This window comes from Amphiura filiformis, chromosome 4 (genome assembly GCF_039555335.1).
Source record: "Amphiura filiformis chromosome 4, Afil_fr2py, whole genome shotgun sequence".
In the NCBI taxonomy this organism is placed as follows: domain Eukaryota; kingdom Metazoa; phylum Echinodermata; class Ophiuroidea; order Amphilepidida; family Amphiuridae; genus Amphiura; species Amphiura filiformis.
The window spans coordinates 15397088-15420751 of NC_092631.1; the positions used below are offsets into that span (position 1 = coordinate 15397088).

General features: G+C 38.1%; 1 protein-coding gene across 1 annotated transcript in view; it reads left to right on the forward strand.

Moving 5' to 3' along the window:
* The window catches only part of LOC140150002 (uncharacterized), a 105799-nt gene that overhangs the window by 45522 nt on the left and 36613 nt on the right, over window positions 1-23664 (forward strand). The window contains exons 4-5 of the mRNA XM_072172004.1: window positions 1318-1459; window positions 17583-17653. Coding sequence (XP_072028105.1) covers window positions 1318-1459; window positions 17583-17653 — 213 coding nt within the window. The remainder of the gene's footprint in view (window positions 1-1317; window positions 1460-17582; window positions 17654-23664) is intronic.

Sequence of the window (23664 nt, forward strand, 5' to 3'; positions counted from 1 at the left end):
GTTTTCGTTCGTCTTGGCGGACTGTCGTCAAGGACCCGAATACCCCCAATTGTTTCCTCATAGCTGACGACGCGATTGTACGTGGCGGTATAGGGAGTCCTGGTTCTCCTTCACTAATTCTGTGTGTCAGATAGAAAGGATCAAGTCAATATGAGGGTATCATCCTAGGGGGTAGCCATATTGTTTTTGTAGATTGTCGTAATAAGAAAGCCCAGACTTGCATAGCCTCATAAACTAAATTTCCTAATTATTCAGTTATGTGCAGTGCGCTGGGCGTATACGAGCATAAACACAAAATTGACAAATAATCATGCTGATAGTTGACCCATTGGTCGTTGAGCCCATAGAAGGGGCAGAGACTTCACCTCTTTTATGCGCTCGATCATTTTCGCGTACCTGGGCATTTATTTTAGTTCCACGATATGTACATGGAAATCCAACATATTGGCTTGTCACTTCTAAGAACTAAATAAGTGTACCTCTGACTCTTCTTACCAAAGAAATGAAACAAAAATTAGTATCTTTTATGATACCAATTTTAAAAACATCTTAAACTAATATCTTGGGTACTATAATCTGCACAATGCATTAATTAGGCATAGATCACAAATAAAATAAAAAAACTTAAAATTAAAAATAAATGTGCATGCACATTGCAAAACCTTTGGAGGTTCACAGTTTTCCCCTCACAAGACACATGTAAACATGGTGGATTCTGACTTAATCAATGGATGCACATCCAATTTCTATCAAGAATTTTTGCCGTACTAATTTAAGCTTTGACAATGACATCCAAGGCACAAATTTGCAAAAAAGTATATTGTTTTGTTTAAGTTGATTAAATGCTTAAATAACAGTCAATGTTCATTTCTTTTACAATTTAAAACACCAAATTCCCCCAAATTTAAATTGTATAAACCCCAAAGTGAAGATCAAATAATTTATTTAATCTGCTCCTCATCAGTTTGTCGTCTAACGGAGGAGAAAATTTGTCCTTTTAGATTATTTTAGGTATGAATGTACTACCAGATTGTATATCTGCAATATGGCACTGGGATCTAAAGGTATTATAAAACAAAAAGGGAAAAAAACCCGACCGACCAACCCTATGGATCTATAGGACAATTAAACAATAAGCAATAAAATCGCTAAAAGTGACATCTGATTGAAAACATGCAAGCAAATGAATCGGTAAACAAATGAATCAGCTGAAAGAAATACCCACATCAATATTATTGTGAAAAAGGTGTACAAATTGTGACTTTCAAATTTCTTACAATTTTGTTTCTTCTCTTCTTGCCTTCTGTTATTATCTAGGCCTTTGAAGTTGCCGAGAGGGAGCTTGGTATCCCAGCCCTATTGGATCCCGAGGATATGGCAGCTATGATGATACCGGACAAACTCTCTATCATGACGTATGTGTCCCAGTACTACAACCACTTCAAGGATAAGAAACCAGGTAAGGAAATGCTGTATAATTAACCAGCAATTGTGTCAAGGAAGTGTGGTAATTGCCATGGGGCAGGGTGCTACCGTGCTAGACTAGTGAAGTTTGGTTTAGGTAGGTGTTAGCACTACAGTATAGCTTTCGGGCTCTGTTGCTTTAGTATACTATACAGAGAGGGTGTGTCACCTCAGCTCACAAAATTCTATACACAAGCACTGGTCATCCGTATACCGATGCGTGGCCGCTAGCGTAACCGTCCCGGCTGAAAAATGAATCGAATATGGTACAGCAAGAATGATCGCATCACGTACGAAACTGCAGTTAAGATAATGAAAACGACTGGTAAGCAAGTCTAAGTATTCTAGTTAGAAGTTTAACGAATCAGAATATGATCCTGGTATCCAATTCTATGCAAATGAGTTGAAAGAGGTTACGTGAACATGTTCAGTGGAGCGACTCGAGTCCTAAGGACCTCGTTTGCCTCTGCTGTTAAGTCTGTGAGGGCCACAAACTACGGCTAGGCATATGTGTACTGGTGTGCCTTTGAAAGTGGACCCACAGCTATACTAATTTTCTAGGAAATTTGGACCCATGCATTGCTATACCAAAAGTCCCAAAAGTTTTAGACAAATTTAACAGAACTTACCCGAGGTTTTACAACTTTTCCCCAAAATATTTGGCCAATTTTGAAACTTTTGACTACAGTAAGGTGAAAAAAAGTCATATAGGGGAAACTGATTGACAGTTTGGAACAAGTCTAAAGGAACACAAAAAGGACTCTGAAACAATTGCAGAAAGAAAGTTCACAAGAGCAAACAGAAAAGAATCAACCATACATTGTAGAACAGCATAAATCAGCCACCACTGCCCACATAGCTCAAGAATATCATATCATAGAATGGGAAGGGGCAACAATCCTCGACAAGGACTCAAATGCTTTCAGCAGAAGAATCAGGGAAGCAATCTACATTTGTAAAAAGGGGACCAAAGCAATCAACCGCGATGAAGGTCTCATATCTATCGATCACATATACGATCCACTGCTCAAAACAAAATCATCAACACTTCCGGGAAATGTCAACAAGCCGTTTCGTGGGAAAAGCAGTGGACCAAGTCACTTGTGATCAAGCCATCAGCCCGATGGCGAAAGCTAAAGTAGTGAGTACTTATTTAATGGATTTGTCAAGCAAAAATGTTTGAATTGTCCATCATGATGTATGTGTCCCAGTGCTACAACCATTTCAATTTCAAGGATAACAAACCAGGTAAGGAAATTAAAGCTCTAGCATTAGCCTGTAGTTGTGCCAAGATCAAGATCATGAGCAGTAAATCAAGGGGAAGCAGGGGGCCAAAAGTAGTGTGTATGGAGGCAAAATCTAGATAGGCCTACCTCCATAATCCAGTGATGTATCATTCGAGTCCGGACTCGGACTCGAGTCCGGAGAGTCCACTTGGACTCGGACTTGACTCGGACACAAAAAGACTCGCCTCGGCTCAGACTCGGACACAAAAGGACTCGGACTTGGCTCGGACTCGGATACAAATGGACTCAGCTCGGCTCGGACTCGGACAAGCAGGACTCGGGCACAAGTCTGCCATAATCTCGCCGGGTAATCTCGATGTTGTTATTCTTTGCCAAAAGTCATGAAATGAATAGTAACAGCTTTTGGGAAGGATTTCTCCGGGGGGATTTCTGGGGTTTGTTTTAAGCCAAAATAATGAGATAAAATGAAAGAAAATTCACTTACTATCTTGGCGGCTTAATTATGATGTTCTATGGGAGATTTTATTTCTTTACTAAGATATTAATTTAGCATTGTATCCTCAAGCTAAATAAATTTGGTTGAATCCGATTAGCCAAATCGGCATTGAAATTTGCAATACATTGTGGGACAGTTTTAGCAGTTTTGGGACACTTTTATTTGAATTTTCTACTAAGATGAAAGTGTCATATAGCAACTACTTACAAGTGTTTTTTTTAAAGGAAGAAATTCTCGCCAATAATTTGGGTAGATGTCAACTTTGTTTGTTCAAAATGACCATTTCATTTTTGTTTCATGATCTAAAGCCTATAAATCTGCTTTTGAGACACTGTAAAACCCTAGCAAATGTGGTATTAAGCCGAGGGAAAGGCTACTGAAGGAGTCAACAACTTCTATCAGACAAAGCAGACCTCCAATTCATGAGGGACAGGGCACCAAAAAAATTCAACTGATTTCAATTTGCATCACATCTAGAGGATACTGGTTTGACAGGAAATGTACCAAGGAAACCACAATTTGTTGTTTACTCCTGTGAGTCTGCACAAGGGCTTTAAAAATGGGCACAAATAATATCCTTTTTGATAATTTTGACCTAGAATGACATATCATCAGATACATTTGTTTACAAGGGAAACTGCAGAGTTTAATGGAGGGCAGAGGTAGTGGTTCCTCTCCTTAGGGCTCATATTGAAATACCCTACCACGTTTTCACACAGAAAGAAGGCAGGATTCCCCTCGCTAAGCGCTGCACCTCAGGAAAGCTCGGTCATAAAACGGATGGATTATATGCATCAGTGATACACCCTGCCTTTTGAAGTGGTCCATGATGAATGGGAAGTTTTACTCTGCCCAAACATAACGGTCTGGTGACAAGGATTATAATAAAAGTTTATCAAACACCTATTGATTGTTGAACTAATTGAACTAATCGGCTCATCGCACAACCCAGGAAAGCGCGCTCCTAATTTAAGTGGCTAATTGCAGTGTTATAATCACAGGATTTTAACAAAAGAAGGCTAGCACAGGAAAGCTGCAGGATGGCGCACACCTTCCTGTGTTAGGGAATTTTAATATGAGCCCTTAGAATGAGTGTGAAATGTATTGTGTACTGTTACAATCTGTCCCATTTTACAGACATTGAATAAAGTGCTAAGCTGTGCAGTCACTGCTGACTAGCACTACTTTCAGGCTCTGTTGGTTTAGTTTTATCCAGAGAGGTTGCCTCGGCTGCTCGCGCTGGCTAAGGGGAGCGTGGCCGAGTGGTTAAGGCGTTGGACTGTGAATCCAAAGGTCCCGGGTTTGAATCTGAGTGGGTCCACTTGAGCTTGACCGTCTCATTGTGTCCTTGAGCAAGGCACTTTACTCTACTTGCTTAGTGCTTCGGATGGCACTTTAAGCCGCCGGTCCCGTGTACATGTATTTTTTCTCACATTAATGCAGTGTGCACATTAAAGAATGTCCCAGGCTATTCGAAAAGAGCAGGGGATCATCCTGGTATTGTTGACTGTACTTCAAAAATACACTCATCTCCTCTAGGTTCCAGAGTGCAAAATAAGTATACAGCTTGTCTGTACGCAGTGCGATAATACTCATACATATGAGGGAGGCACTAATATGGAAGAAGAAAAGACTGCAGCTAAATGCTGACATGATGTGCAGTGTAGTCATCCTGGAGGAACTGGGTAGATTCTGATATCCTTAATCACCGATTGGATGGTTCCGACATATACATGGAGAACCTGGAACTGGCAATAGACAAGAAAGGAAGCATCATATAATTTTACACACTTTCCATTCAGTGTTTGATTAAAAAAATAAAAGTTACATGCACCACTTCAGTTTTTCCTTGAATATGGGCTGAATATCACAAAATTTTGCTCGCACAGGTAACATTTTACATGCACAGAACCAATGTTACATGCATCTATGCATATAAAACCCCTTTAAATCGAACCCTGTTTCCATTCACGTTTGATCGAAATGGTATATTAATGCCTTTAATCTGAGCATGAAGCTAGTAGCCTCGTTGTCTGAGTGGCAGTGGCAGTGGCATAACTACAAGAGGCGAAGGAGGATAAAGTGTGTGCGGTATATACATTGATGTACCAGACTAACCGACGGTACCTAATATCCTAACCACTGTTCCTCCCTGTTATTTCCCACAAAATTCAGATCAGCCTAAAAATAAAGCAGCTTTTTAAAAATATAATTTGAGTTCTTGCCAATGCAATGACAGAAGGATCTATTTTAGTATTCAACAAAATGTGTGACAAACACTACACCTCTGTACATCAGCTCACCAGATCATGTGTCAGAGCTGTAAAAAGATACTGTCGATGTGAGCAGTTTTGTGGATCAATAACTTTCACACTTTTCGCATTGAGTACAAAAAAGCGTACAAATTAATATGCAGAAATTTGTTCATAAAAAAGATCCTCCACATTGTGAATTTAAAAACAAGCAAATTATTTCAAAGTTGGGAAAGCACAAAAAGCACACATGTGAAAATGATAATTTTTACAGTATCCTTCAGATTGAACATATAGTAGTCACATGCAGTAGTCGTGTGTCACATGCGGGCTACTAGACGGTCACATATCATCTTTCTAGGCGTTGTGTATGTATCTAATACTAAACACCCTGTGAATGTATTTCCTGAATAACAGTAAGAGATATCAAATGTATGTTTGAAATATTGCAGTGTTGTTGGGATCAGGGTTGCAGGTGCCATGGTTATGAAGCCCAATGGATTGGCAGGATCGCCTACTTGACTGTTCTAGGCTTCAAATCTTTTGTGGTGATTTCTGCCGGGGATTTCTGCAACTATTCAGGGAGGAATGTCCTGCTATACATGTATTTTTTTTATTTTTGCAAGTTTTTTCGTTCTTTTCGATTGCTGTTGTTGATTTTCTTTAACGTTTGGTTACCCATTAAGTAGATAGATAACACTGATATTGGACTAGTTGATCCAGTTGAAATCCATACACCCCCTATTGAAGATGTGACCTTAATCTTCATACAGGGCACACCGACATCGCCTGGCTAATAATTATTTGGTGCAGCAGAGACATTAAAATGAATACACGGGATCGATACACATGAATTGCTATGCACGATTTTGATATCAGACGAAAATCTTCGGATACTGGGTTAGAAAATGATGAATATCTCCGTAAATGAATTTTTCTCAAGAAACCAGATGTGGTCTCATACACTTGAAAATATGTGTTGAATAAGATATTATAGTCGTTAGCGTGCGCTTTGAAAATTGGCTGTGCGCTTTGAACTCAAAATTTGACCAACTATGGACTACAGCGCGCAGCAGGCTATAGCGGCACTCACTCAAGTGGAGACAGTATATTAACCATTGACCGCAATGTCGTATACAAGCTTGCTCACACAGCGAGAAATCAATTACCCGTCTATTGTCATAGCCTTAGTCAGGTCACTTCGCTAATAATATGCATCTTATAAGGTCCGAATAAAATTGCCATGTGTGGCTGTGGATTCAACCTACCATGGCGATTTCTACTATGAAGATATCGGGGCAATGTCACTGTGCAGGGAGTGTAAAACCTAGCTTTCCTTCCTTCCTTCCTTCCTTCCTTCCTTCCTTGCTTTTGTTCTCTTTTTTTCTTTCTTTCTATTTCTTTATAAGCAACCTTCATATTGTAAATCAGAATGAATTAAATTCTTTTTTTTTTTTTTTTCTTTCTTCTTTCTTTCTTTCTTTCTTTCTTTCGCAGCCTTCATATCAGAATGAATTACATGTATATTGAAATGAACAGATCTGGCAACACTTGTTGCATTTTATAATGTGCTTCTATTTACACTTTCTAAGCAGGGCACTGACTGGTCAAATGTTCAACTCAGAGTTATAATTAGCCCCAGTGTTCTCGAGATCTGCATTCTCTCTTATCTCTTATGACATAAGAATCAGAAAACGCATTTGTATAAAATCATGTGAGCAATGATCATGGTGATTTTGCAGTTCAAGTCTTGATAATCGATTGCTTATTGCAATTTCAAAATGTTTTATTAAAGTCATTCAGTGTGAATTCAGATTAGGAATGGGAAAAGTATATGTGACCAGCTCCATGCAACAAAACCCAGAACAAGTCGCCAGGACATGTTTTTGAGTTATAGGCCTTCTAAGATGACATTTCCATTAAAAAATCAAATTTTGGAATCCTTTATATTTCATGATATTTGACTGTGGGACTAAGTGGACTTTCAAATCCTTGAAAGTACTTATTAAAAAGAGGTTTATATCTCTGATTTAATCAGTAATTAGCAGTTGAACTATGATAATTCCTATTCAATCCTGTGTAAGGCAGGAAACTAATTGGCCAATTACGTATTGGTCCGAGTATAGTCCCACCCGTGTTTTAGGTGAAAATTTTTCAAAATTGGGGGATGGGATTATACTTGAATTTCAAAAAAAAAAAAAAAAAAAAAATGTTAATTTTTTTTTTTTGGTTTTGGAGTGTCCCTGGACCTAGACCTAGATGCTAGGATCATTCATGGTTGACCTAAAAAAAAAAAAAAAAAAAAAAAAAAAATTAAAAAAAAATTCAAGATATTTTGTATTTTAATATGAAAATTGATAATTTGTATTCATGTCATACTCTATTAATGATTTCAAAATGCATTGAATTTGATTTTTTTTTTTTTTTTGTGACTATACTCGAACGTGGGACTTATATACTCGGACGAATACCGTATATGGTACTCAGAATAGCAAGGTGGCAAAAATATCAAGGTATCATTTACAAAATTATCCATATCTTGAAAAGTATTGATGCTATTTATATAATTTTGGTATAATTTTTAAGCTTATTGTCTAATGCTAACAGTTTTATTCAAATCATGAATTGTCAAAAATGTGACTTGTTCCTGGTTTTGTTAGAGCGGGTCTCATATACAGCCCAAGACAAGAAGGAACTGGATAAATGGAGGGGGTATCATTATGTGTATTTCATTTAACTTGACCAAGAGGTTAAACATGGTGTAATGTGTACACACGTTCACTTTGAACCCTGGGTGGGGGCACATCATAAATTTGATGTGGGTATACTCCCCCAGAATTTAGAGGTGGTGGCTCCTTGGGAGCTGACGGCGTAGCGTACCAGTTTAAGGGGGTCAGTGCGAGCTGTGAACAAGTAAAAGGGGGACTTTTGGAGCTGTGAACAGTCAAAATCAAGGGTGTTTCTTGGCTTCCTGGTTGAAAATCGCCTGAAAAAACAGAAATGTGAGGAATGAGCAATTTAGTGGTCTTGTAGAGCTGAAATGATCAAAATCAATGGTCTTTCAGAGCTCTTTTGGGGTCAAATTTACGGGTCTTTCAAAACTGCGAAATGCAAAAAGGGGGTCTTACATACTATATAGTACCCATATGGTCATTTGTGTTAAGTGCCCCCCCCCCCCCAGTTCGGACCCCTCCTTCCCAACCATTCATAATGAATTGCATATTACAAAAGCTGATGAGCAGCCACAAAACCTACAGGAAATGTGAAGCTATTCAGTAAATGCAGGACATGAGCCACTATCTTGTAAGCTCTTGTAGCATGCATGAGACTCAAGATCCAGTCAGCTCAACTCATAGCATAGCTCCCCCAGAAAAACCCAAAAATTACGAAAAATTCCACTTTTTGCGGTAATTTTGAGCAAACTTTGTTGATTTTGCCCCCCCTGAAATTCACTTTGCTCCCCTAATGCCCCCCGAAAAATTTCCTGGCACCGCCACTGGAGCTATAGGCAGGTCTTGAGTTAGAACTTAAACTTGTCTGTAACCCATAATAATGACATCATAGTTGACATAAGTAGGTAAAAGATCCAGGTAGCCTAGATAAGATGTTTGCCAATCTTGATGTTGAAACTTCCAAGGATCTTTAGTAAATAGCCAAGTCCGGTGAGAGTTACTATCTCTGACTTTCTGAGAAAACCCTTGGCAATAACAAGGTTCGTCAGAAAGTGCATCAATATGCCAAGTATGTATGGCTGTGTGTAGGTCAACTTAATAAGATTTCTCTTTTACAAACACATGTGAGCACAAATTATATCAATTACACACACCCAACTGCATTGGGTTGGTCATGTCCAGGGATAGACTTAGGTTTCGGTTTTCTACTGGCCCTCCGGGCCAGTGAAATGGCAAGTCGACTGGCCCTGCAATAAATTTACTGGCCCAACACTTTCAATGTCAGATGTGTTCTTCTGCAAAAAGTGCGAAATCTAGTTACAAAGGTTCACAAAGATTCAGGTATGCAACTATGCGGTATCATTATCATCATCATCATTAATATGTGTGGCTCACGCATGCAATACGAAGTATCATATAGAGCACAAAAAGAGCTTGGAAATAGTATGTAGGTCTACCATTGCTGTAAAAAGCAGCCGTATAAACTAAAATTATTTCCAACTTGCATGCAATGCAAGGGCAGAAACTGTGTCAAAATATGTCCATCATATGTCTCATATGAGTTATAATGAGTTATGGCTCAAATATCTAGTGGTCCGTCGGATCAGCATTGTTGGAAGTTTACTGGCCCAACGCAAAATCCACTGGCGCGGGGCCACCGTGCCACCACTTAAATCTGTCCCTGGGCACGTCGTGAGGATGCCTGATGACAGATTACCGAAAGTTATCTGTGATATACGATAAGCTCACAGAAGGAAAGAGAAAGCATGGATGGCAGAAACTTTAGTATAGAGATGTTGGGAAGCATCGTCTGATGAAAGCTGACTTGGATGTTAAGACATGGGAGACGAAAGCTAGTGATCGGGTCACTTGGCGGAAGAAGATCAAAGATGCGGAGAAAACAGTGGAATGCAAGCGGAAGTAAAAGTAACTTGAGAGGATGGAGAAAGAGGCATATCTCAACCTTGACAACTGTGCTACTTCTTCGACCATGATGGGCATTTAATGATGATGATGACCCACTCATTCCACCCCCCCCCACACACACACACACCTACTTACCAAAAGGTACGTAATGGGGGTGCTCCCACAGTGTTCTGAGTATATTGTATGTTTGTTGGTACAAATGACATTGCGGGGTATAAATAGGTATGAACATGTAGGTACTTTGTGGGGGTACGATGATACTCCCTTATAGTCTGTCCACATAGAAGTACAAAGTAAATAGACCTCGGAAACTGGAGGTATGAGAATAATTATTGAGTGCAATGCTTCTTTGGCGTGCCAACTGCTGCGCGATTTGTGCACCGCGCCCTTTACGTGTCGCGTCGCGCTCGCGTGTGACGCAAAGCATCGACCCCCGATGCCACAGATTTGGTTTGTACTTCTAAGTGGACAGACTGTAGTGGATGATGGTGGCATATACAGTGTGTCACTTTGGGGTATATTTAATACCTACCCCTACTCCCACTTGAGGCCCTAAAATGCCATTTGCAGATGAATTTGAAAAACGCCCACAATGTACCTCTTGTAAGAACTCCTACACACAAACACACACAATCAAGCAAGATTTTTTTGCAAAGATATCAGGGAGGATTTAATGATTTCTTCTTGCAGTGATTTCCTGAAACTGTTTGGATGCATCCAAAATAACTCGAATACTGAATCCAATGACCGATATTATCAAAATAATTGCCTGAAGTCAAATAGATTGTTACATCATGCAGCGGAAAAGCAACTCTGACTTAACAACATGAAGTGTTGCCAAATTGCTAAATCATTGATTTAATATATCTAATGCATTTCCTTAGCTACATGCTAATTAATTTGATTAATTAGGGAACATCATTGGAATTGGCTATTAAAACCAAAAAGTGTCAGAATTTGGAGTGAGGAATGATTCGACTGTCACTAAAAAGAGTAACTCACCTTTCCACAATGACTAATTGTATTGAAATTGACAGTCGAGGCCTTACCTCTGAGAAAAACAAGGGCAATATTGATTCTATTTCCTCTCTAATAGCACCAAGGGGTGGGCAAAAGAAAAGTTAAAAAAGAAACATGCAATTTTGCTTTCCTATACAATTGTTTACTCAAAGTACGAACCCGACTATTGAATTACCATCCAGCTGAGAGATACAAACAGCAAGCAACAAGGTGAAATCCAAAGAAGAAATCTTTTGTTTCCCATAATGCATTTCTCCTATTTCAATTTCCTGTACTGATTTGCTATCTATTGCAACATGGGTCGATGGAAGTGATGAAATGTACCTCAGTGAACAGAGCACATCCAGATCTTGCAAAATATGTTTAATTCTTGCCTATCGACCCATTTTTAGTAAGTCTATTCTCAAAATGAAAATAAAGGGAACCTGGGCCAAGTATTGGGAGTGTCATTTGATGAAGTGAGTGATGTATCATGTTGCAAAGGATTCTGGGAAGGGTAAGATATCTTTTCTGGGGGAAATCAGGATGGAAAGAAAAGCAACCCTATTTGCATTTAGATTCCCTAACTAACTGGGACACATTGCCAGTGACTGGCCCCTATGAAATGACCTGGCTGGTCACACACCCAAAAGGAGGGGGCCACCCAATCAAGCTCTTTTCTAACATAGCCTATGCTTCATTAATTGTAAAAGAGACTACTCTATTGCCCATGGTTCTATGCATGCATTAAGCATGGCTCGAAGTTCTTAATTTGACCATATAAAAAGTTGACATAATATATGAAATGGAGCATATTCAATGTACATTATTCCAAGTGTTGAAGTGACTGGCTCCTATGAAAATGATGACCTGGCTGGTCACACACCCGAAAGGAGGGAGGCACCCAATCATGCTCTTTTTCTGTCATACATGTATAGCCAATGCTTCATTGATTGTGAAATACATGAATTATGTCACCAACTCCAAAAAGAGACTCCTCTATTGCCCATGGTTCTATGCATGCATGAAGCATGGTTCGAAGTTCTCAGTTTGACCATATGAAAAGTTGACATCATATATGAAATGGAGCATATTCAATGTACATTATTTCAAGTGTTGATACATATATTTAACTAGATATGATAAGCATGAGCGATAAAATAGCTGCTGGGATGTTGCCCCACCCCATAAAAATACTGCTGGTCATGGTGAGCTGAAGAAACAGTTAACAAACAACTTGTGCAAAAGAAGTGAGTTTTGACAACTAACACTGGGCCGGTATAGTAAATTTGGATTGCACTGACAACTTTTGCTTCTTTAGTAGCCGACTATAGTCAGCACCAAGTATTGACTTCTATCTTCTTCAGCCTATTTCACTCCACTCCACTGAAGGAGGAATTAAGGCTCTTTACCAATTTTCTTTCACCTACTGTCTCTAAGTCTTTTCCATGCACAGTTGATTTTCTGCGTGTTTCTACTGTGGAAAGGTTGGCGGGTAATGGGGTGTAGTTTAGAGTGTTACCAGGTTATGAAACAGATCGGTTTGGAGTGATGCGGTGTGGACACCCGGCAACTGTGATCCACCTCTGGACGTAGATCATGGAGTGTAACACCGGGTATTTTCCTCAGTGGAAACATGTTCGGTGTGACAGTTAACAGGTATATCAGAAGTCGATCTTGCAAGGTCGAGTCAGTGACAATGAATGAATGAAATGTGCATAACACATGACGACCTAAGGTCATGAAAACAATATACAGTACTACCGCTCTACACCAGATCACACGATCGTTTAATGGGTAGAGTGTCAGTGGAAGCGTGGTTGTTGGCCATCAAACTGTTAATTTGTTGGCCGGCATTGCCCGGTAAGAAATACACAGTGGAAACATGTAGTTTGAAGTCACAACTACAGGGTGAGTCAAAAAAAGTGCAATAGAGCAAAGAATCGATATTTATGTAAGAACCATGTTGAACTTTCCAATTATTGAAAGTTTCTATAAATGCCACAATCAATAGTCATCTGTTGTGAAAAAATGAAGTCAATCACATCTACCGTTTAATTTTTACGAGTCCTTTTGCTACGATACCCAATTTCATATTTTGTCCACGAGGTACCATGTATTTTGAATGAGAGCACACAGTGCACGATAAAGGCACCAGCTCTGAAACTGACTTTAACTTAAATAAGGTTGATTTTTGCGTTATTTTAATTTTTTTTTCTGTTCAAACAAACTTTCTAACATTTCTTTAAGTCCTTCATACTTCACTCGACTCCAACTGCAGTTTTTTTAATCCTGGATATTTTATAATTCACTCCACTTCAATTTGCGCGCATTTCATTTCGACATTTGAAAAAATTCGCCTACAAATGTGTATTTTTTTGATGGAGAATAAACATCTTTAAAGTAAAGGTAAAATGAAAATAACAACAAATAATGTTTCTTTTCCCTAAACAAGACCAAGGACAATAACAATTTAGGTGCTCCATTTTATTTCAATGCCAAAATGAGGTTAAGAAAATAGCAGTTGTTCCAAATCTACCTTACTCAAAGTGGGCTGATATTTAAATTTTGAGATGTTTCTTGGACAAACATTAAAATTGGGTATCGCTATAAAATGTGTCATAAAAACAAAACGGTAAATGCTATTTCCTCGGTTTTTTCACACAAGGTCACTAATGGATAAATCATTTATAAAACGTTTTAAAACCTAAAAGGTTCAAATCGGTTCTTAAATAAAAATGGATTCTTTTCTCTATTGCACTTTTTTTGACTCACCCTGTATGATGACTGTTTGGAGTTTAAAATCTGAATAAACACTGGATGTAACCTAGTGGTCAGGTGGTCAATCTGTCCAAGAACCTTTAAGAGGTAACCTAGTGGCCAGGTGGTCAATCTGTCCAAGAACCTTTAAGAGGTAACCTAGTGGCCATGTGGTCAATCTGTCCAAGCACCTTTAAGAGGTGACCTATACTTTGGTCAGCTCGTTATCGGCGGGAATTTTGTGTGCTAAAAAAGTAGACAAAGTATATAGGACTTCAATTAATAACTTGTGATGTTTCTGGTGAGATGTCACAAGACAATTCTGAAAATAAAATGTATTGATATTAATCCGCGATATTATAAGGCCCGCCGATTACGAGCTGATCAAACTGTAGGGGCCCTATGGTCAATCTGTCCAAGCACCTTTAAGAGGTAACCTAGTGGCCCGGTGGTTAATCTGCCCAAGAACTTTTAAGAGGTAACCTAGTGGCCAGGTGGTCAATCTGTCCAAGCACCTTTAAGAGGTAACCTAGTGGCCCGGTGATTAATCTGTCCAAGAACTTTTAAGAGGTAACCTAGTGGCCAGGTGGTCAATCTGTCCCAGCACCTTTAAGTAAGTTAATTTCCCTGGGGAAGTATCATTTATGCTTTTTGAGGACATTATAATGTCAACATTCATCAAAGTTTGCCCCTTCAAATTTGCCTTGCTCCCCCTTTACCCCCGCCCTCCCAAAAAAGTCCTGGCTACACTACCATTGCAAGTTATACATGTAACCACCTCTATTGGGACTTGAGTCATTCAACCCTATAGCTATTAGCTATAGCTATTAGTAATGTCCTCTTTTGTTTTGGTCAAAACTCAAAATGGACTGATCTGCCTGAATAATAATTCACATAGTAGTCACATATATGACATGATCAAGGGGAATGAGTAGCATGTCGGCAGTTTTCAATTGGAAATTTTTAAAATCATTTTCTAGCAATTTACAAATGCTACATTTTGATGCAAATTCCATCAAAATTGGACATCTGGTTACCGAGTTATGAGCAATTTATCAATGGCTGAAAACGATATAAAAGAAAAGAATTTGAACACTGGTTTTGCCAATATCTCAAAAACAATATTAGCGACATTCAACTCATTACCCTTGATGATGTCACATATCCTAAAGAGAAATAAATCAAGGATCTATGCTACAATGAATATATGACTTTCTCAATTTCATTTGTGCGGAAAGAAAATTAACAAGTAGCCATGGGCAATCACACAGCTAACTTTCTGATCATATTATGGCCGATCGACCATCCTCGGACCTTATTGACTTTAAGCACTCCACTAATCAGGAAGATCCTGCCATGTGGGATAGGTAACACGTTTTGTGTTTATGTGAGTGACCTTCACATTTGTCGAGCAATATTGTTTGTTATTGTAGGAATATCTCAAAATGTAAGAAGTTTTTTAAAGTTGAAAAAGTTATTTAATTGTGATTTTCAAAGTTCTAAACATTATATGAGAAGATGATTTAATATTTTGGTTGGTTTACATTTGTGTCATATGGTTGGGGCAAAATGTGTCGCTTGTCAGAAAAAATCAGTAACATTTACAAAGGACATAGGTTCGCCATCTCTAAGGTTTGCTATCACTAATTACAGAAAAGGTTCTATGTTCTTAAGGTTTGATATCACTAATTACAAATAAGGTTCTTTACTTAAGGTTCGATATCATTCAATTTCAAATAAAGTTCGCTATCTCTAATTTCAAATAAAGTTCGCTATATATCTAATTTCAAATAAGGTTCACTGTCTCAAATTTCAAATAAGGTTTGCTATTTCTAAAATTAGAGATAGTGAACCTTATTTAAAATTAGAGATAGCGAACCTTATTTAAAATTAGAGATAGCGAACCTTAATTAAAATAAGAGATAACGACCCTTATTTAAAATTAGTGATATCGAACCTTGGAACTAGCGAACCTTATTCCTAATTAGTGATATCGAACCTTACAAGTAGCGAACCGTTTGTTAGCTATAGCGAACCTTTTTCTGTATTAGAAATTTTATCCCCATTGGATTTACATGTTAGTGATAGCGAACCTCAGGGATAGCAGTCATTAGGGATAGCGGTCATTAGGGATAGCGGACCATCGCCAAAATATCATCTCAAGAAAGGAAGTTATCAATTTCTATTGGAAGTTTACAGGAACTGCAAGTCCATCAAACTTGTTTGTTTTTACATAAAAATGAAAATAAAATATCCAAACGATTTTTTAGACTGATGGCACCTGGGGACATTGCATCTTGACCAGTCCAAGAACTCTCATCCCTGGCCTAGGCATTTGAAATATATAATCAACATATCCTAACTAAGTTGTGACCAGTCATCCTTTTCCCCTGTCCTTAAGTTAAATGTCACTGTAGTGTCATCTTGTCATGGTCTTCACTTTGTAGTGATACAACCTCATTGTTCCAGATAACTCAGTAATTACTTTTAAGTATTTAAAATTATTTAAATTGTTAAATAGCAGCAACAAAGTGATTGCCAACACCCTTAATTGCCCAATAGATTTTGTCAGGTATTTCATTGGTCAGCAGCCGGGGGCAGCGGTATGGGACATATTCCTGGCCATACTGAGCGATATTGTATGTACTTTAATGTGATGTGTGATGAAGTCCAGTTTGAAGGGCAGTTTTGCTGAGTGTTTTAAGACAGTAGCAGAAGACAGCTAAGGGGTGGTGCAATCATTATGTGCCCCAGGAGATAGTAAAATGTGGGAGACAATATTTTTGGCAAGCCTAAAGGAGGAACAAGCAATTTTTGGTAGGTCAGAAGGAAAAGGACACAAGCAAAGATATGGAAACAATCAAATGTGGACCAATTATCTGCTCAATATTCTTGCAGGAGGTATCTACAATGTAGACCATTTTAGGTTTGGAAAATACTTATTTTTGTATGACCACCAAAAGTTAGTACTTGCAAAGCTGGGGGGGCAAGAATATTTTGCCAGATGGGAGAGAGGGCATGGATTTATTGATAAACTGAGAGGTATAGCAATTTTAGCATGCCATTCGGAAATGTTTCCTTCCTCCTGGGGTCCATTTCACTAAACTTTACGAAGCTTCGTAAATTTCAAAATCATTGGTAACTTCACTTAACTTACTTACGGCCAGTACCCTTCGTAAGTAATAGGGATTTACCACATGGACCCTTCATAATAAAGTTACATCTAGTATTGGGTATTCTGTCGGTCCGTGTCACGTCACTTCCGGTTGATGATGTTCAAGTGAAAACAAGTCCCTGATTCGATTTTTGTTGATGATTTCTGTCATTGGTGTAATGTAAATTTCGATCGCAAAATAGTCAGTGGAATCAAACAACCGTTTCTAAGTCTTCAGAGTGAAAGAAACTTACTTGATTTACCGTTTATATACTGACAAACTTAAAATTAAATTCCATGGTCGAGTGTCGTTTTTTCCGAAATTGAATGTCACTCCAGCAACATCGCTATGTAGCCTCCTTCACAGCCGGTTTCTGTTGTTCACAACAAACCGTGAGCCACATGCAGTTTGGGCCCGAGACTAGAGATAGCCCGGATGTCCGACCGACAGAATTCATGTATTCATAACTTCACAAACGGTTACTTGAGTTACAAGTTTAGTAAAATGGACCGGACACATTTTATGTAACTTGTCATATCTCACACCAACTCTGAGAATATTTAACCAAATGAATTTATGTTTGTTTGTTTTCTGTTTGTTTGTACCCACAGCTGCTAAAGATGGTAAAGAGGAGAAATCCAAAGGAAGCAGCAAGCTTAACTCAATCAGGAGAAGTATGCGGGTAGGTAGCTATTGGTCAGTGAAGCCACTTTCCACATTGCTTTTTTTTCAGTAGGCCTATCTGTTTTCTTTGCTTGCAGGCTATGGAGAGCATGTTTTAGGCGAGTTACAATATGGCCGAGTTAGGAAAAGGCGAGTTAAAGGAAATCTGTACCATAAACTAATCAATGGCTATATAGTTGCAGTAATAATAAAAACGACAAACAGTAAAAGTCCCAAGCTTATATACGTCCAAATAAAGGAGAAATTCTTAATTCCTTACGACGATCAACGGTCAGTTTGCAATCCATGGCCATATTGATACCCGATGTATTTTTTATTACGCTGTAACGGTACCCCGATTTTGAAACCAGCAAAATCCGTGCCACAAGCCTCGTCCCTCGTGAACTTTGGTGTCACGAAGCGAATACTACCAAAGTTCAGATTCAACATTCGTTCAAAAGAAAACGCGACAATTTTTACCCATAAAACTACAGAAGAACATAAAAAATGTATTTTAAGTAATATTTATGATCAACAATGTCTTTTGAGAACGAAAAGTAAAAACAGCACTAAAAACCAAAATTAAGCTGTGGGGTTCGCGAATGCCATTGCAACACTACGCCGCCGTGGGTCTGTGTGAAAGGTTACACTACCGCTTGTGGCAGAAATGATTCAAGCAGCTATCATGGCGGCTTCCATGAATCGCAGTAATGAAGGATTAAAAGTGCTTTTTCTTTGTTAGGAATATTCCGAAATTCATATAGACCGTCTGGTATGTTTAATTTAGGGGTATATAACTATATTAGCCATTGATTAGTTTATGGTACAGATTTCCTTTAAAAAGGCGAGTTACCCCCCACAGAGTCAGTCTATTTTTAGATATTCCCATGGGTAACACTATGAAGTCCCAGTGGCGAGTTATAGTAACACTATGAAGACGCATGGACTTTCCGGAAATTCACAACTCGTCACATGGACTTTCCGGAAATTCGCAACTCGCTGCGTGGACTTTCCGGAAATTTGCAACTCGCCGCATGGACTTTCCGGAAATTCACAACACGCCGCGTGGACTTTCCGGAAATTCACAACTCGCCGCATGGACTTTCCGGAAATTCACAACTCGCCGCATGGACTTTCCGGAAATTCACAACTCGCCGTGTGGACTTTCCGGAAAACACTGCAGGGGGTAACTCGCCTTTTTCTAACTCGCCTATTTTTTAACTCGCCAATAACCTGTTCTCCAGGCTATGGGTCTTTAGAATCAAAAAGTACCTCAATGAACAAGGCACATCCTAATCATGAAATTGGGCTATTCCAGTTGAAATCCACACTACCCCTGTGGAAAATACCCGGGGGAAAATATCTTCCACAGGGGGAGTATCTTTTTCAAATGTATTGGTTAGGTTAGCGTTAATCACTTTGAAACCCATACTCCCTCTGTATTGTGGCTTAACACCTATCTTCTATAACTCGGTGAGTATTTCAAATGGACGTTACCCAATTGTCTATTCTGTCCAAAATTCATACTCCCTCAGGAGAGGTTTGTGTATTTTAATGGAATAGCCCATTATGGGACTTTAAACTAACAACCCTTGATAGCCAGTCTATTCTCAACATAACAAAGGCTTGTTGTTCAGGGAGCCTTTGCAAAGAAATATGATTACACAAGATGATGTACTGTATGTTGCAAAGGATTCTGGGAAGGGTAAGATACCTATGGCTGTTGGTCTTCCTTGATCAACTTAAATTATAAGATGTGACCATGATGTAATTTGTACATGATGATCAATTATAGAGAGAAGCCTAAAGGAGCAAAATCGTGTAACAATTATAGCTTGTATAGTGTGTCTCATCTCAAGTTTAGACTAACGTCATGTCCGATTTCACAGTGGCAGATTCGAATCGATGCGATTACGCAGTTGCATTGCTAGCGTATGGACAAATTCCCCTGTCTACGCATGTGTATACGCCCTGTAGGATTAGGTTAGTGTGCATGATTGGCATCTACCACTGCAAAATCCAATGGTGTTAGACTCTCAACCCCAACTTGAGACAAGACAGACCATAGTCATGAACACATTTATATGTAATGTAAAAGTTTGAAAGAAATGATTTACAAGGAGGGGAGGGGAATTTTAAGCTATTACAAATGCACCAAATTTCATATACTGGTATCAATCTTTGTTAATTAGCAAATTTGGTATCAAATTGGATCTAACAAAATTCTGCACATGACCTTATCAATAACACGATCAGGTTTTGATGTAGGATGGTTACATAAGTGCGGACTTTCTTTCTGTATTGTGTGTATTATGGGGACAGGTCATGTGACGATCCATCTGTCAACAATATGGGGAATTAATCAAGTTGATTAATTTATCAAACAGTTGCCATCATCGGGAGAAAGTGACAACCCTTCCGTTAACAAGTAGGGGCTTAAACACATTTGTTATTATATCAAAAATTTACCATCTTAACCAATTTGGTATGATTTCCTTTCCTGGAGGATCACTATTTCTGGGGATTTTACCCATGATGCATTACATGCAAAAATGGTTTGAACTTGATTTCCATTAGAAAGGGTCAAGTGATGTCCCCTCCTTAAGCAATATCAGGGCTTTACTAAATAGTACATATCAGGGGCTTGAACATATTTCTTAATACATTAACAGTGTGCCATTATAACATTGTAATTGCAAGAATGGGGAATAATAATGGGGGTTTTAACAAATAGGAGCTTTTTGCCATTATAACATTATAATTGCAAGAATTGGAAAGGGGTTGAGTGATTACCCCTCCTTTAATAATATGGGGCTGTAACAAGTAGGGCTTTATTTCTCAATATATCAACAGTGTGCAATTATAGCATTATAATTGCAAGAATGGGGAAGGGTTGAGTGATGAACCCCTCCTTTAATAATATGGGTGCTTTGCTGAATAGGGGATTCAACCAGCGTTCAAAATGAGCCCTATCGCAGTGCAATTTAAAATTAAAACTTTAAAAGTGTGGTGCAAAATTGCGATATCACATTGTACTGATGTTATCGGTGTTGATTGTCTGAGATTGCTCTGCATCGGAAGATATTGCACCACAACTTTCAAAATGGGGTGCAAAAGTGCACCCCAAGGTTAAAAAATTAATTCGAAGACTGGATTCAACATATTTTTTAATATAGGAACAAAGTTTCATTATGGGAGGGGTAGAATGTTGACCGCCTCCTTTAATAATATGGGGGCTTTAATATATTTCTATATAAACTTGCCATCTGAACATAATATATGCAAGGAGGAGCAAAATGTTGAGTGATGGCGCCTCTTAACAATATGGGTCTTTAACAATTAGGGGCTTTAACATATTTCTTATTATATCAACGCACCTAATATTATAATTGCAAGATGGAGAAAGGGGTTGAGTGATGACCCTTTCCTTAACAAAATATTGTACTAAAATAAATTATTTGTATTAAATGTTGACAGTTACGCCATTTAGGGTGGCAAATTTGCATTTAGGGTGGCAAATTCATTGACGCCAGTCTGTTTTGAGGGTTGATTAACAAGCATGAGTAGTACTTATATAGTTAATTGACCCCAATGGTGACCCCTCCCTGAAAAGGGGGCTTTAATATATATTTAATAGTAGGAGCTTAAACATTATTAGGTTTCAGTGATAACCCCTTGTTTTAAACAATGGGATTTCAACAAATTTGCTGTCATAACATTATAGAAAATGTGAAAAGACACAAATTTTAGTCTTTTGCGAAACGTTACGCATATCTACAATACAAAAAGTCAAAATTGATGGTCGGCTTTTCCTCCCAGCTACATATACTTTAAATACACATCATTAGATTTATAAAGTGAACTTAGAGAATTGTTAAATGTCAAAAAAAGTTAATAATTTGCCATAAAATATAAAAATTTTGTTATATCGCAAATTTAAAAAAAAAATCTAAATTATTTGATATCAGAAGAACATTCCTCATATCAGAATGCAATTTGATAGGTGCTCTCAGGTCCCACAAAAATGTAGACTTGTTTCAAGTCCTTTGGCGTCCATAGTTAGTGCATGTAAAATTCATGGAAGCTTTGCCACATCTTCCAAAAATTTCTATTTTTTTCCAAAGTTTTGAAGTTATCTATTCTTTCAAAATAATTATTTACCATCATAACTTTAATTTGTGAAAATCTATCTGACATTTGAATAGTGACTGTCTTATCATACAGGCATACTGTGCACTGCAGGGGTAGTGTTTGAGCAAAATGCACACCATGCCCACACAAGGTATACTTCCTCCCTAGCTCATGTTGCCAACAATGTTGTTTGTCGTCCTACACAAAAATTCTGACCTGACTAAAAATCTGAAGGAGTCCAGTATATGATACTTCGACCATGGGTCCTAAGAAGAGCATGAATAGAGAAAAAGTAAGGAGGAAGACTTGGATCAAGGCTAACAAAAATGCTGTGCAAAGGTGGGCCACTGAGCCCTTAAAGGCCCATTCAGTGATTTGCTCATCCGGACGATAGTAAAAATCATCAAAATTCAGATTTTGGTACCTTTGTCATTGTCATAGATGTGCTAACATAGCCTGCGAGTGGTTCAGCTAAAGCCGTGTATTTAAGACAAAATAAAACATTTTACACAAATCTATAATTTAGATACTGACAATATCTAAATTAGCTACATGTATTTGAATGGGGCTTCAACTTAGTCAGTACTACTGTTTTCTTGTGTTTTTGCAAAATTTGTCATTTCAAAAATACCAAATGACAATTTGAATGACTTGTCCATAGCAGTCAGGTTTTCTTTAACAAACACATGAATAGACTTGGCCTACTGTATTGTTTAAGAGTTATTCCTATGGACTCAGATGCAACTTTTAACACTGTTTAAAGCGGTTTCTTTTTTTACATTAAGTCACCATTGTGACTGAACACAACGACGTGTGAGGCTATAATTTGGTCCATATGTGTAAAGCAAATAGGGCTACCCATAGATTTTTACACCTTTGCATTTCGTCAAATATTTTTCGACTTATTCATACAAATATTTAGGGGGGACCTTATAAGTTGTGGACCCTATATATTCCAAGGGTTGATAAGGGTGAATTGATGACTACTTTAATCTTGCAAATTTCGGTCTGTCTAATCAGGAAGCTGCTATGGTTAATGTGGTTTAGATATATGTCTCAATAAATTGAGATTCAGGGTCCATCTCATATATGCAGGATGTCCCTCCTTATAATGTTCTTATGTTACAATGCTAAAATGTAGAGTATCAATTATTCTTTAAAAAATTAAAAAGGGAAACAAACGAAAAAAAGAAAAACTATTTACGAAAGTTTTTAAAAGCAGAATCTGGAAAACTTTTCAACCACTACTACATTTTACAATGCAGGCTACTTACATATGTATCAGTCAGCCATTCCTATACAAATATAGGCCCGTAGCCAGGGGGCTTTGAGGGTGCGATCAAACCCCCTAATATTTTCAAACTCTGAAATACAAGGTAAGAAAAGTAGAAATAAAGATGAAGAAAAGGGAAAATCTGTAAGAAAAAAGGAAAAGAATCAATATGAAAAGAGCAAACACAAATAAATAATTATATGAGGTATGTTTTTGCAGTCATTGTCTATAATCATAATGTAGTCGAAAATGGGAAGGGGTATTTACAGACCCGTAAGGTTCTTGATATGCGTGGAATTGATGGCAGAATGTCAAATTACACCTTAAAACTATGTACCAAATCACTCCATTTACACTATATTTTTCAAAAATTTCTCTACTTATGGAGCACGTCCCCCAATAACCTCCCCTGCGTAGCATGGAGTGATTAACCACATCAACAAACCCACCCCACCCACTCCCATTGTCCGCTTGTAAGGATACTGATTTGAGTTGAACCCGCTAATAACTTGGAAGCCTGATGGCTATGGGCCTGAAATAATAGAAATCATTCCAGATTTCTAACATTTGAAGCGTAACAAATATCATATGCTTACTTCTTATTCGTTTAAAACATCATCCAACTT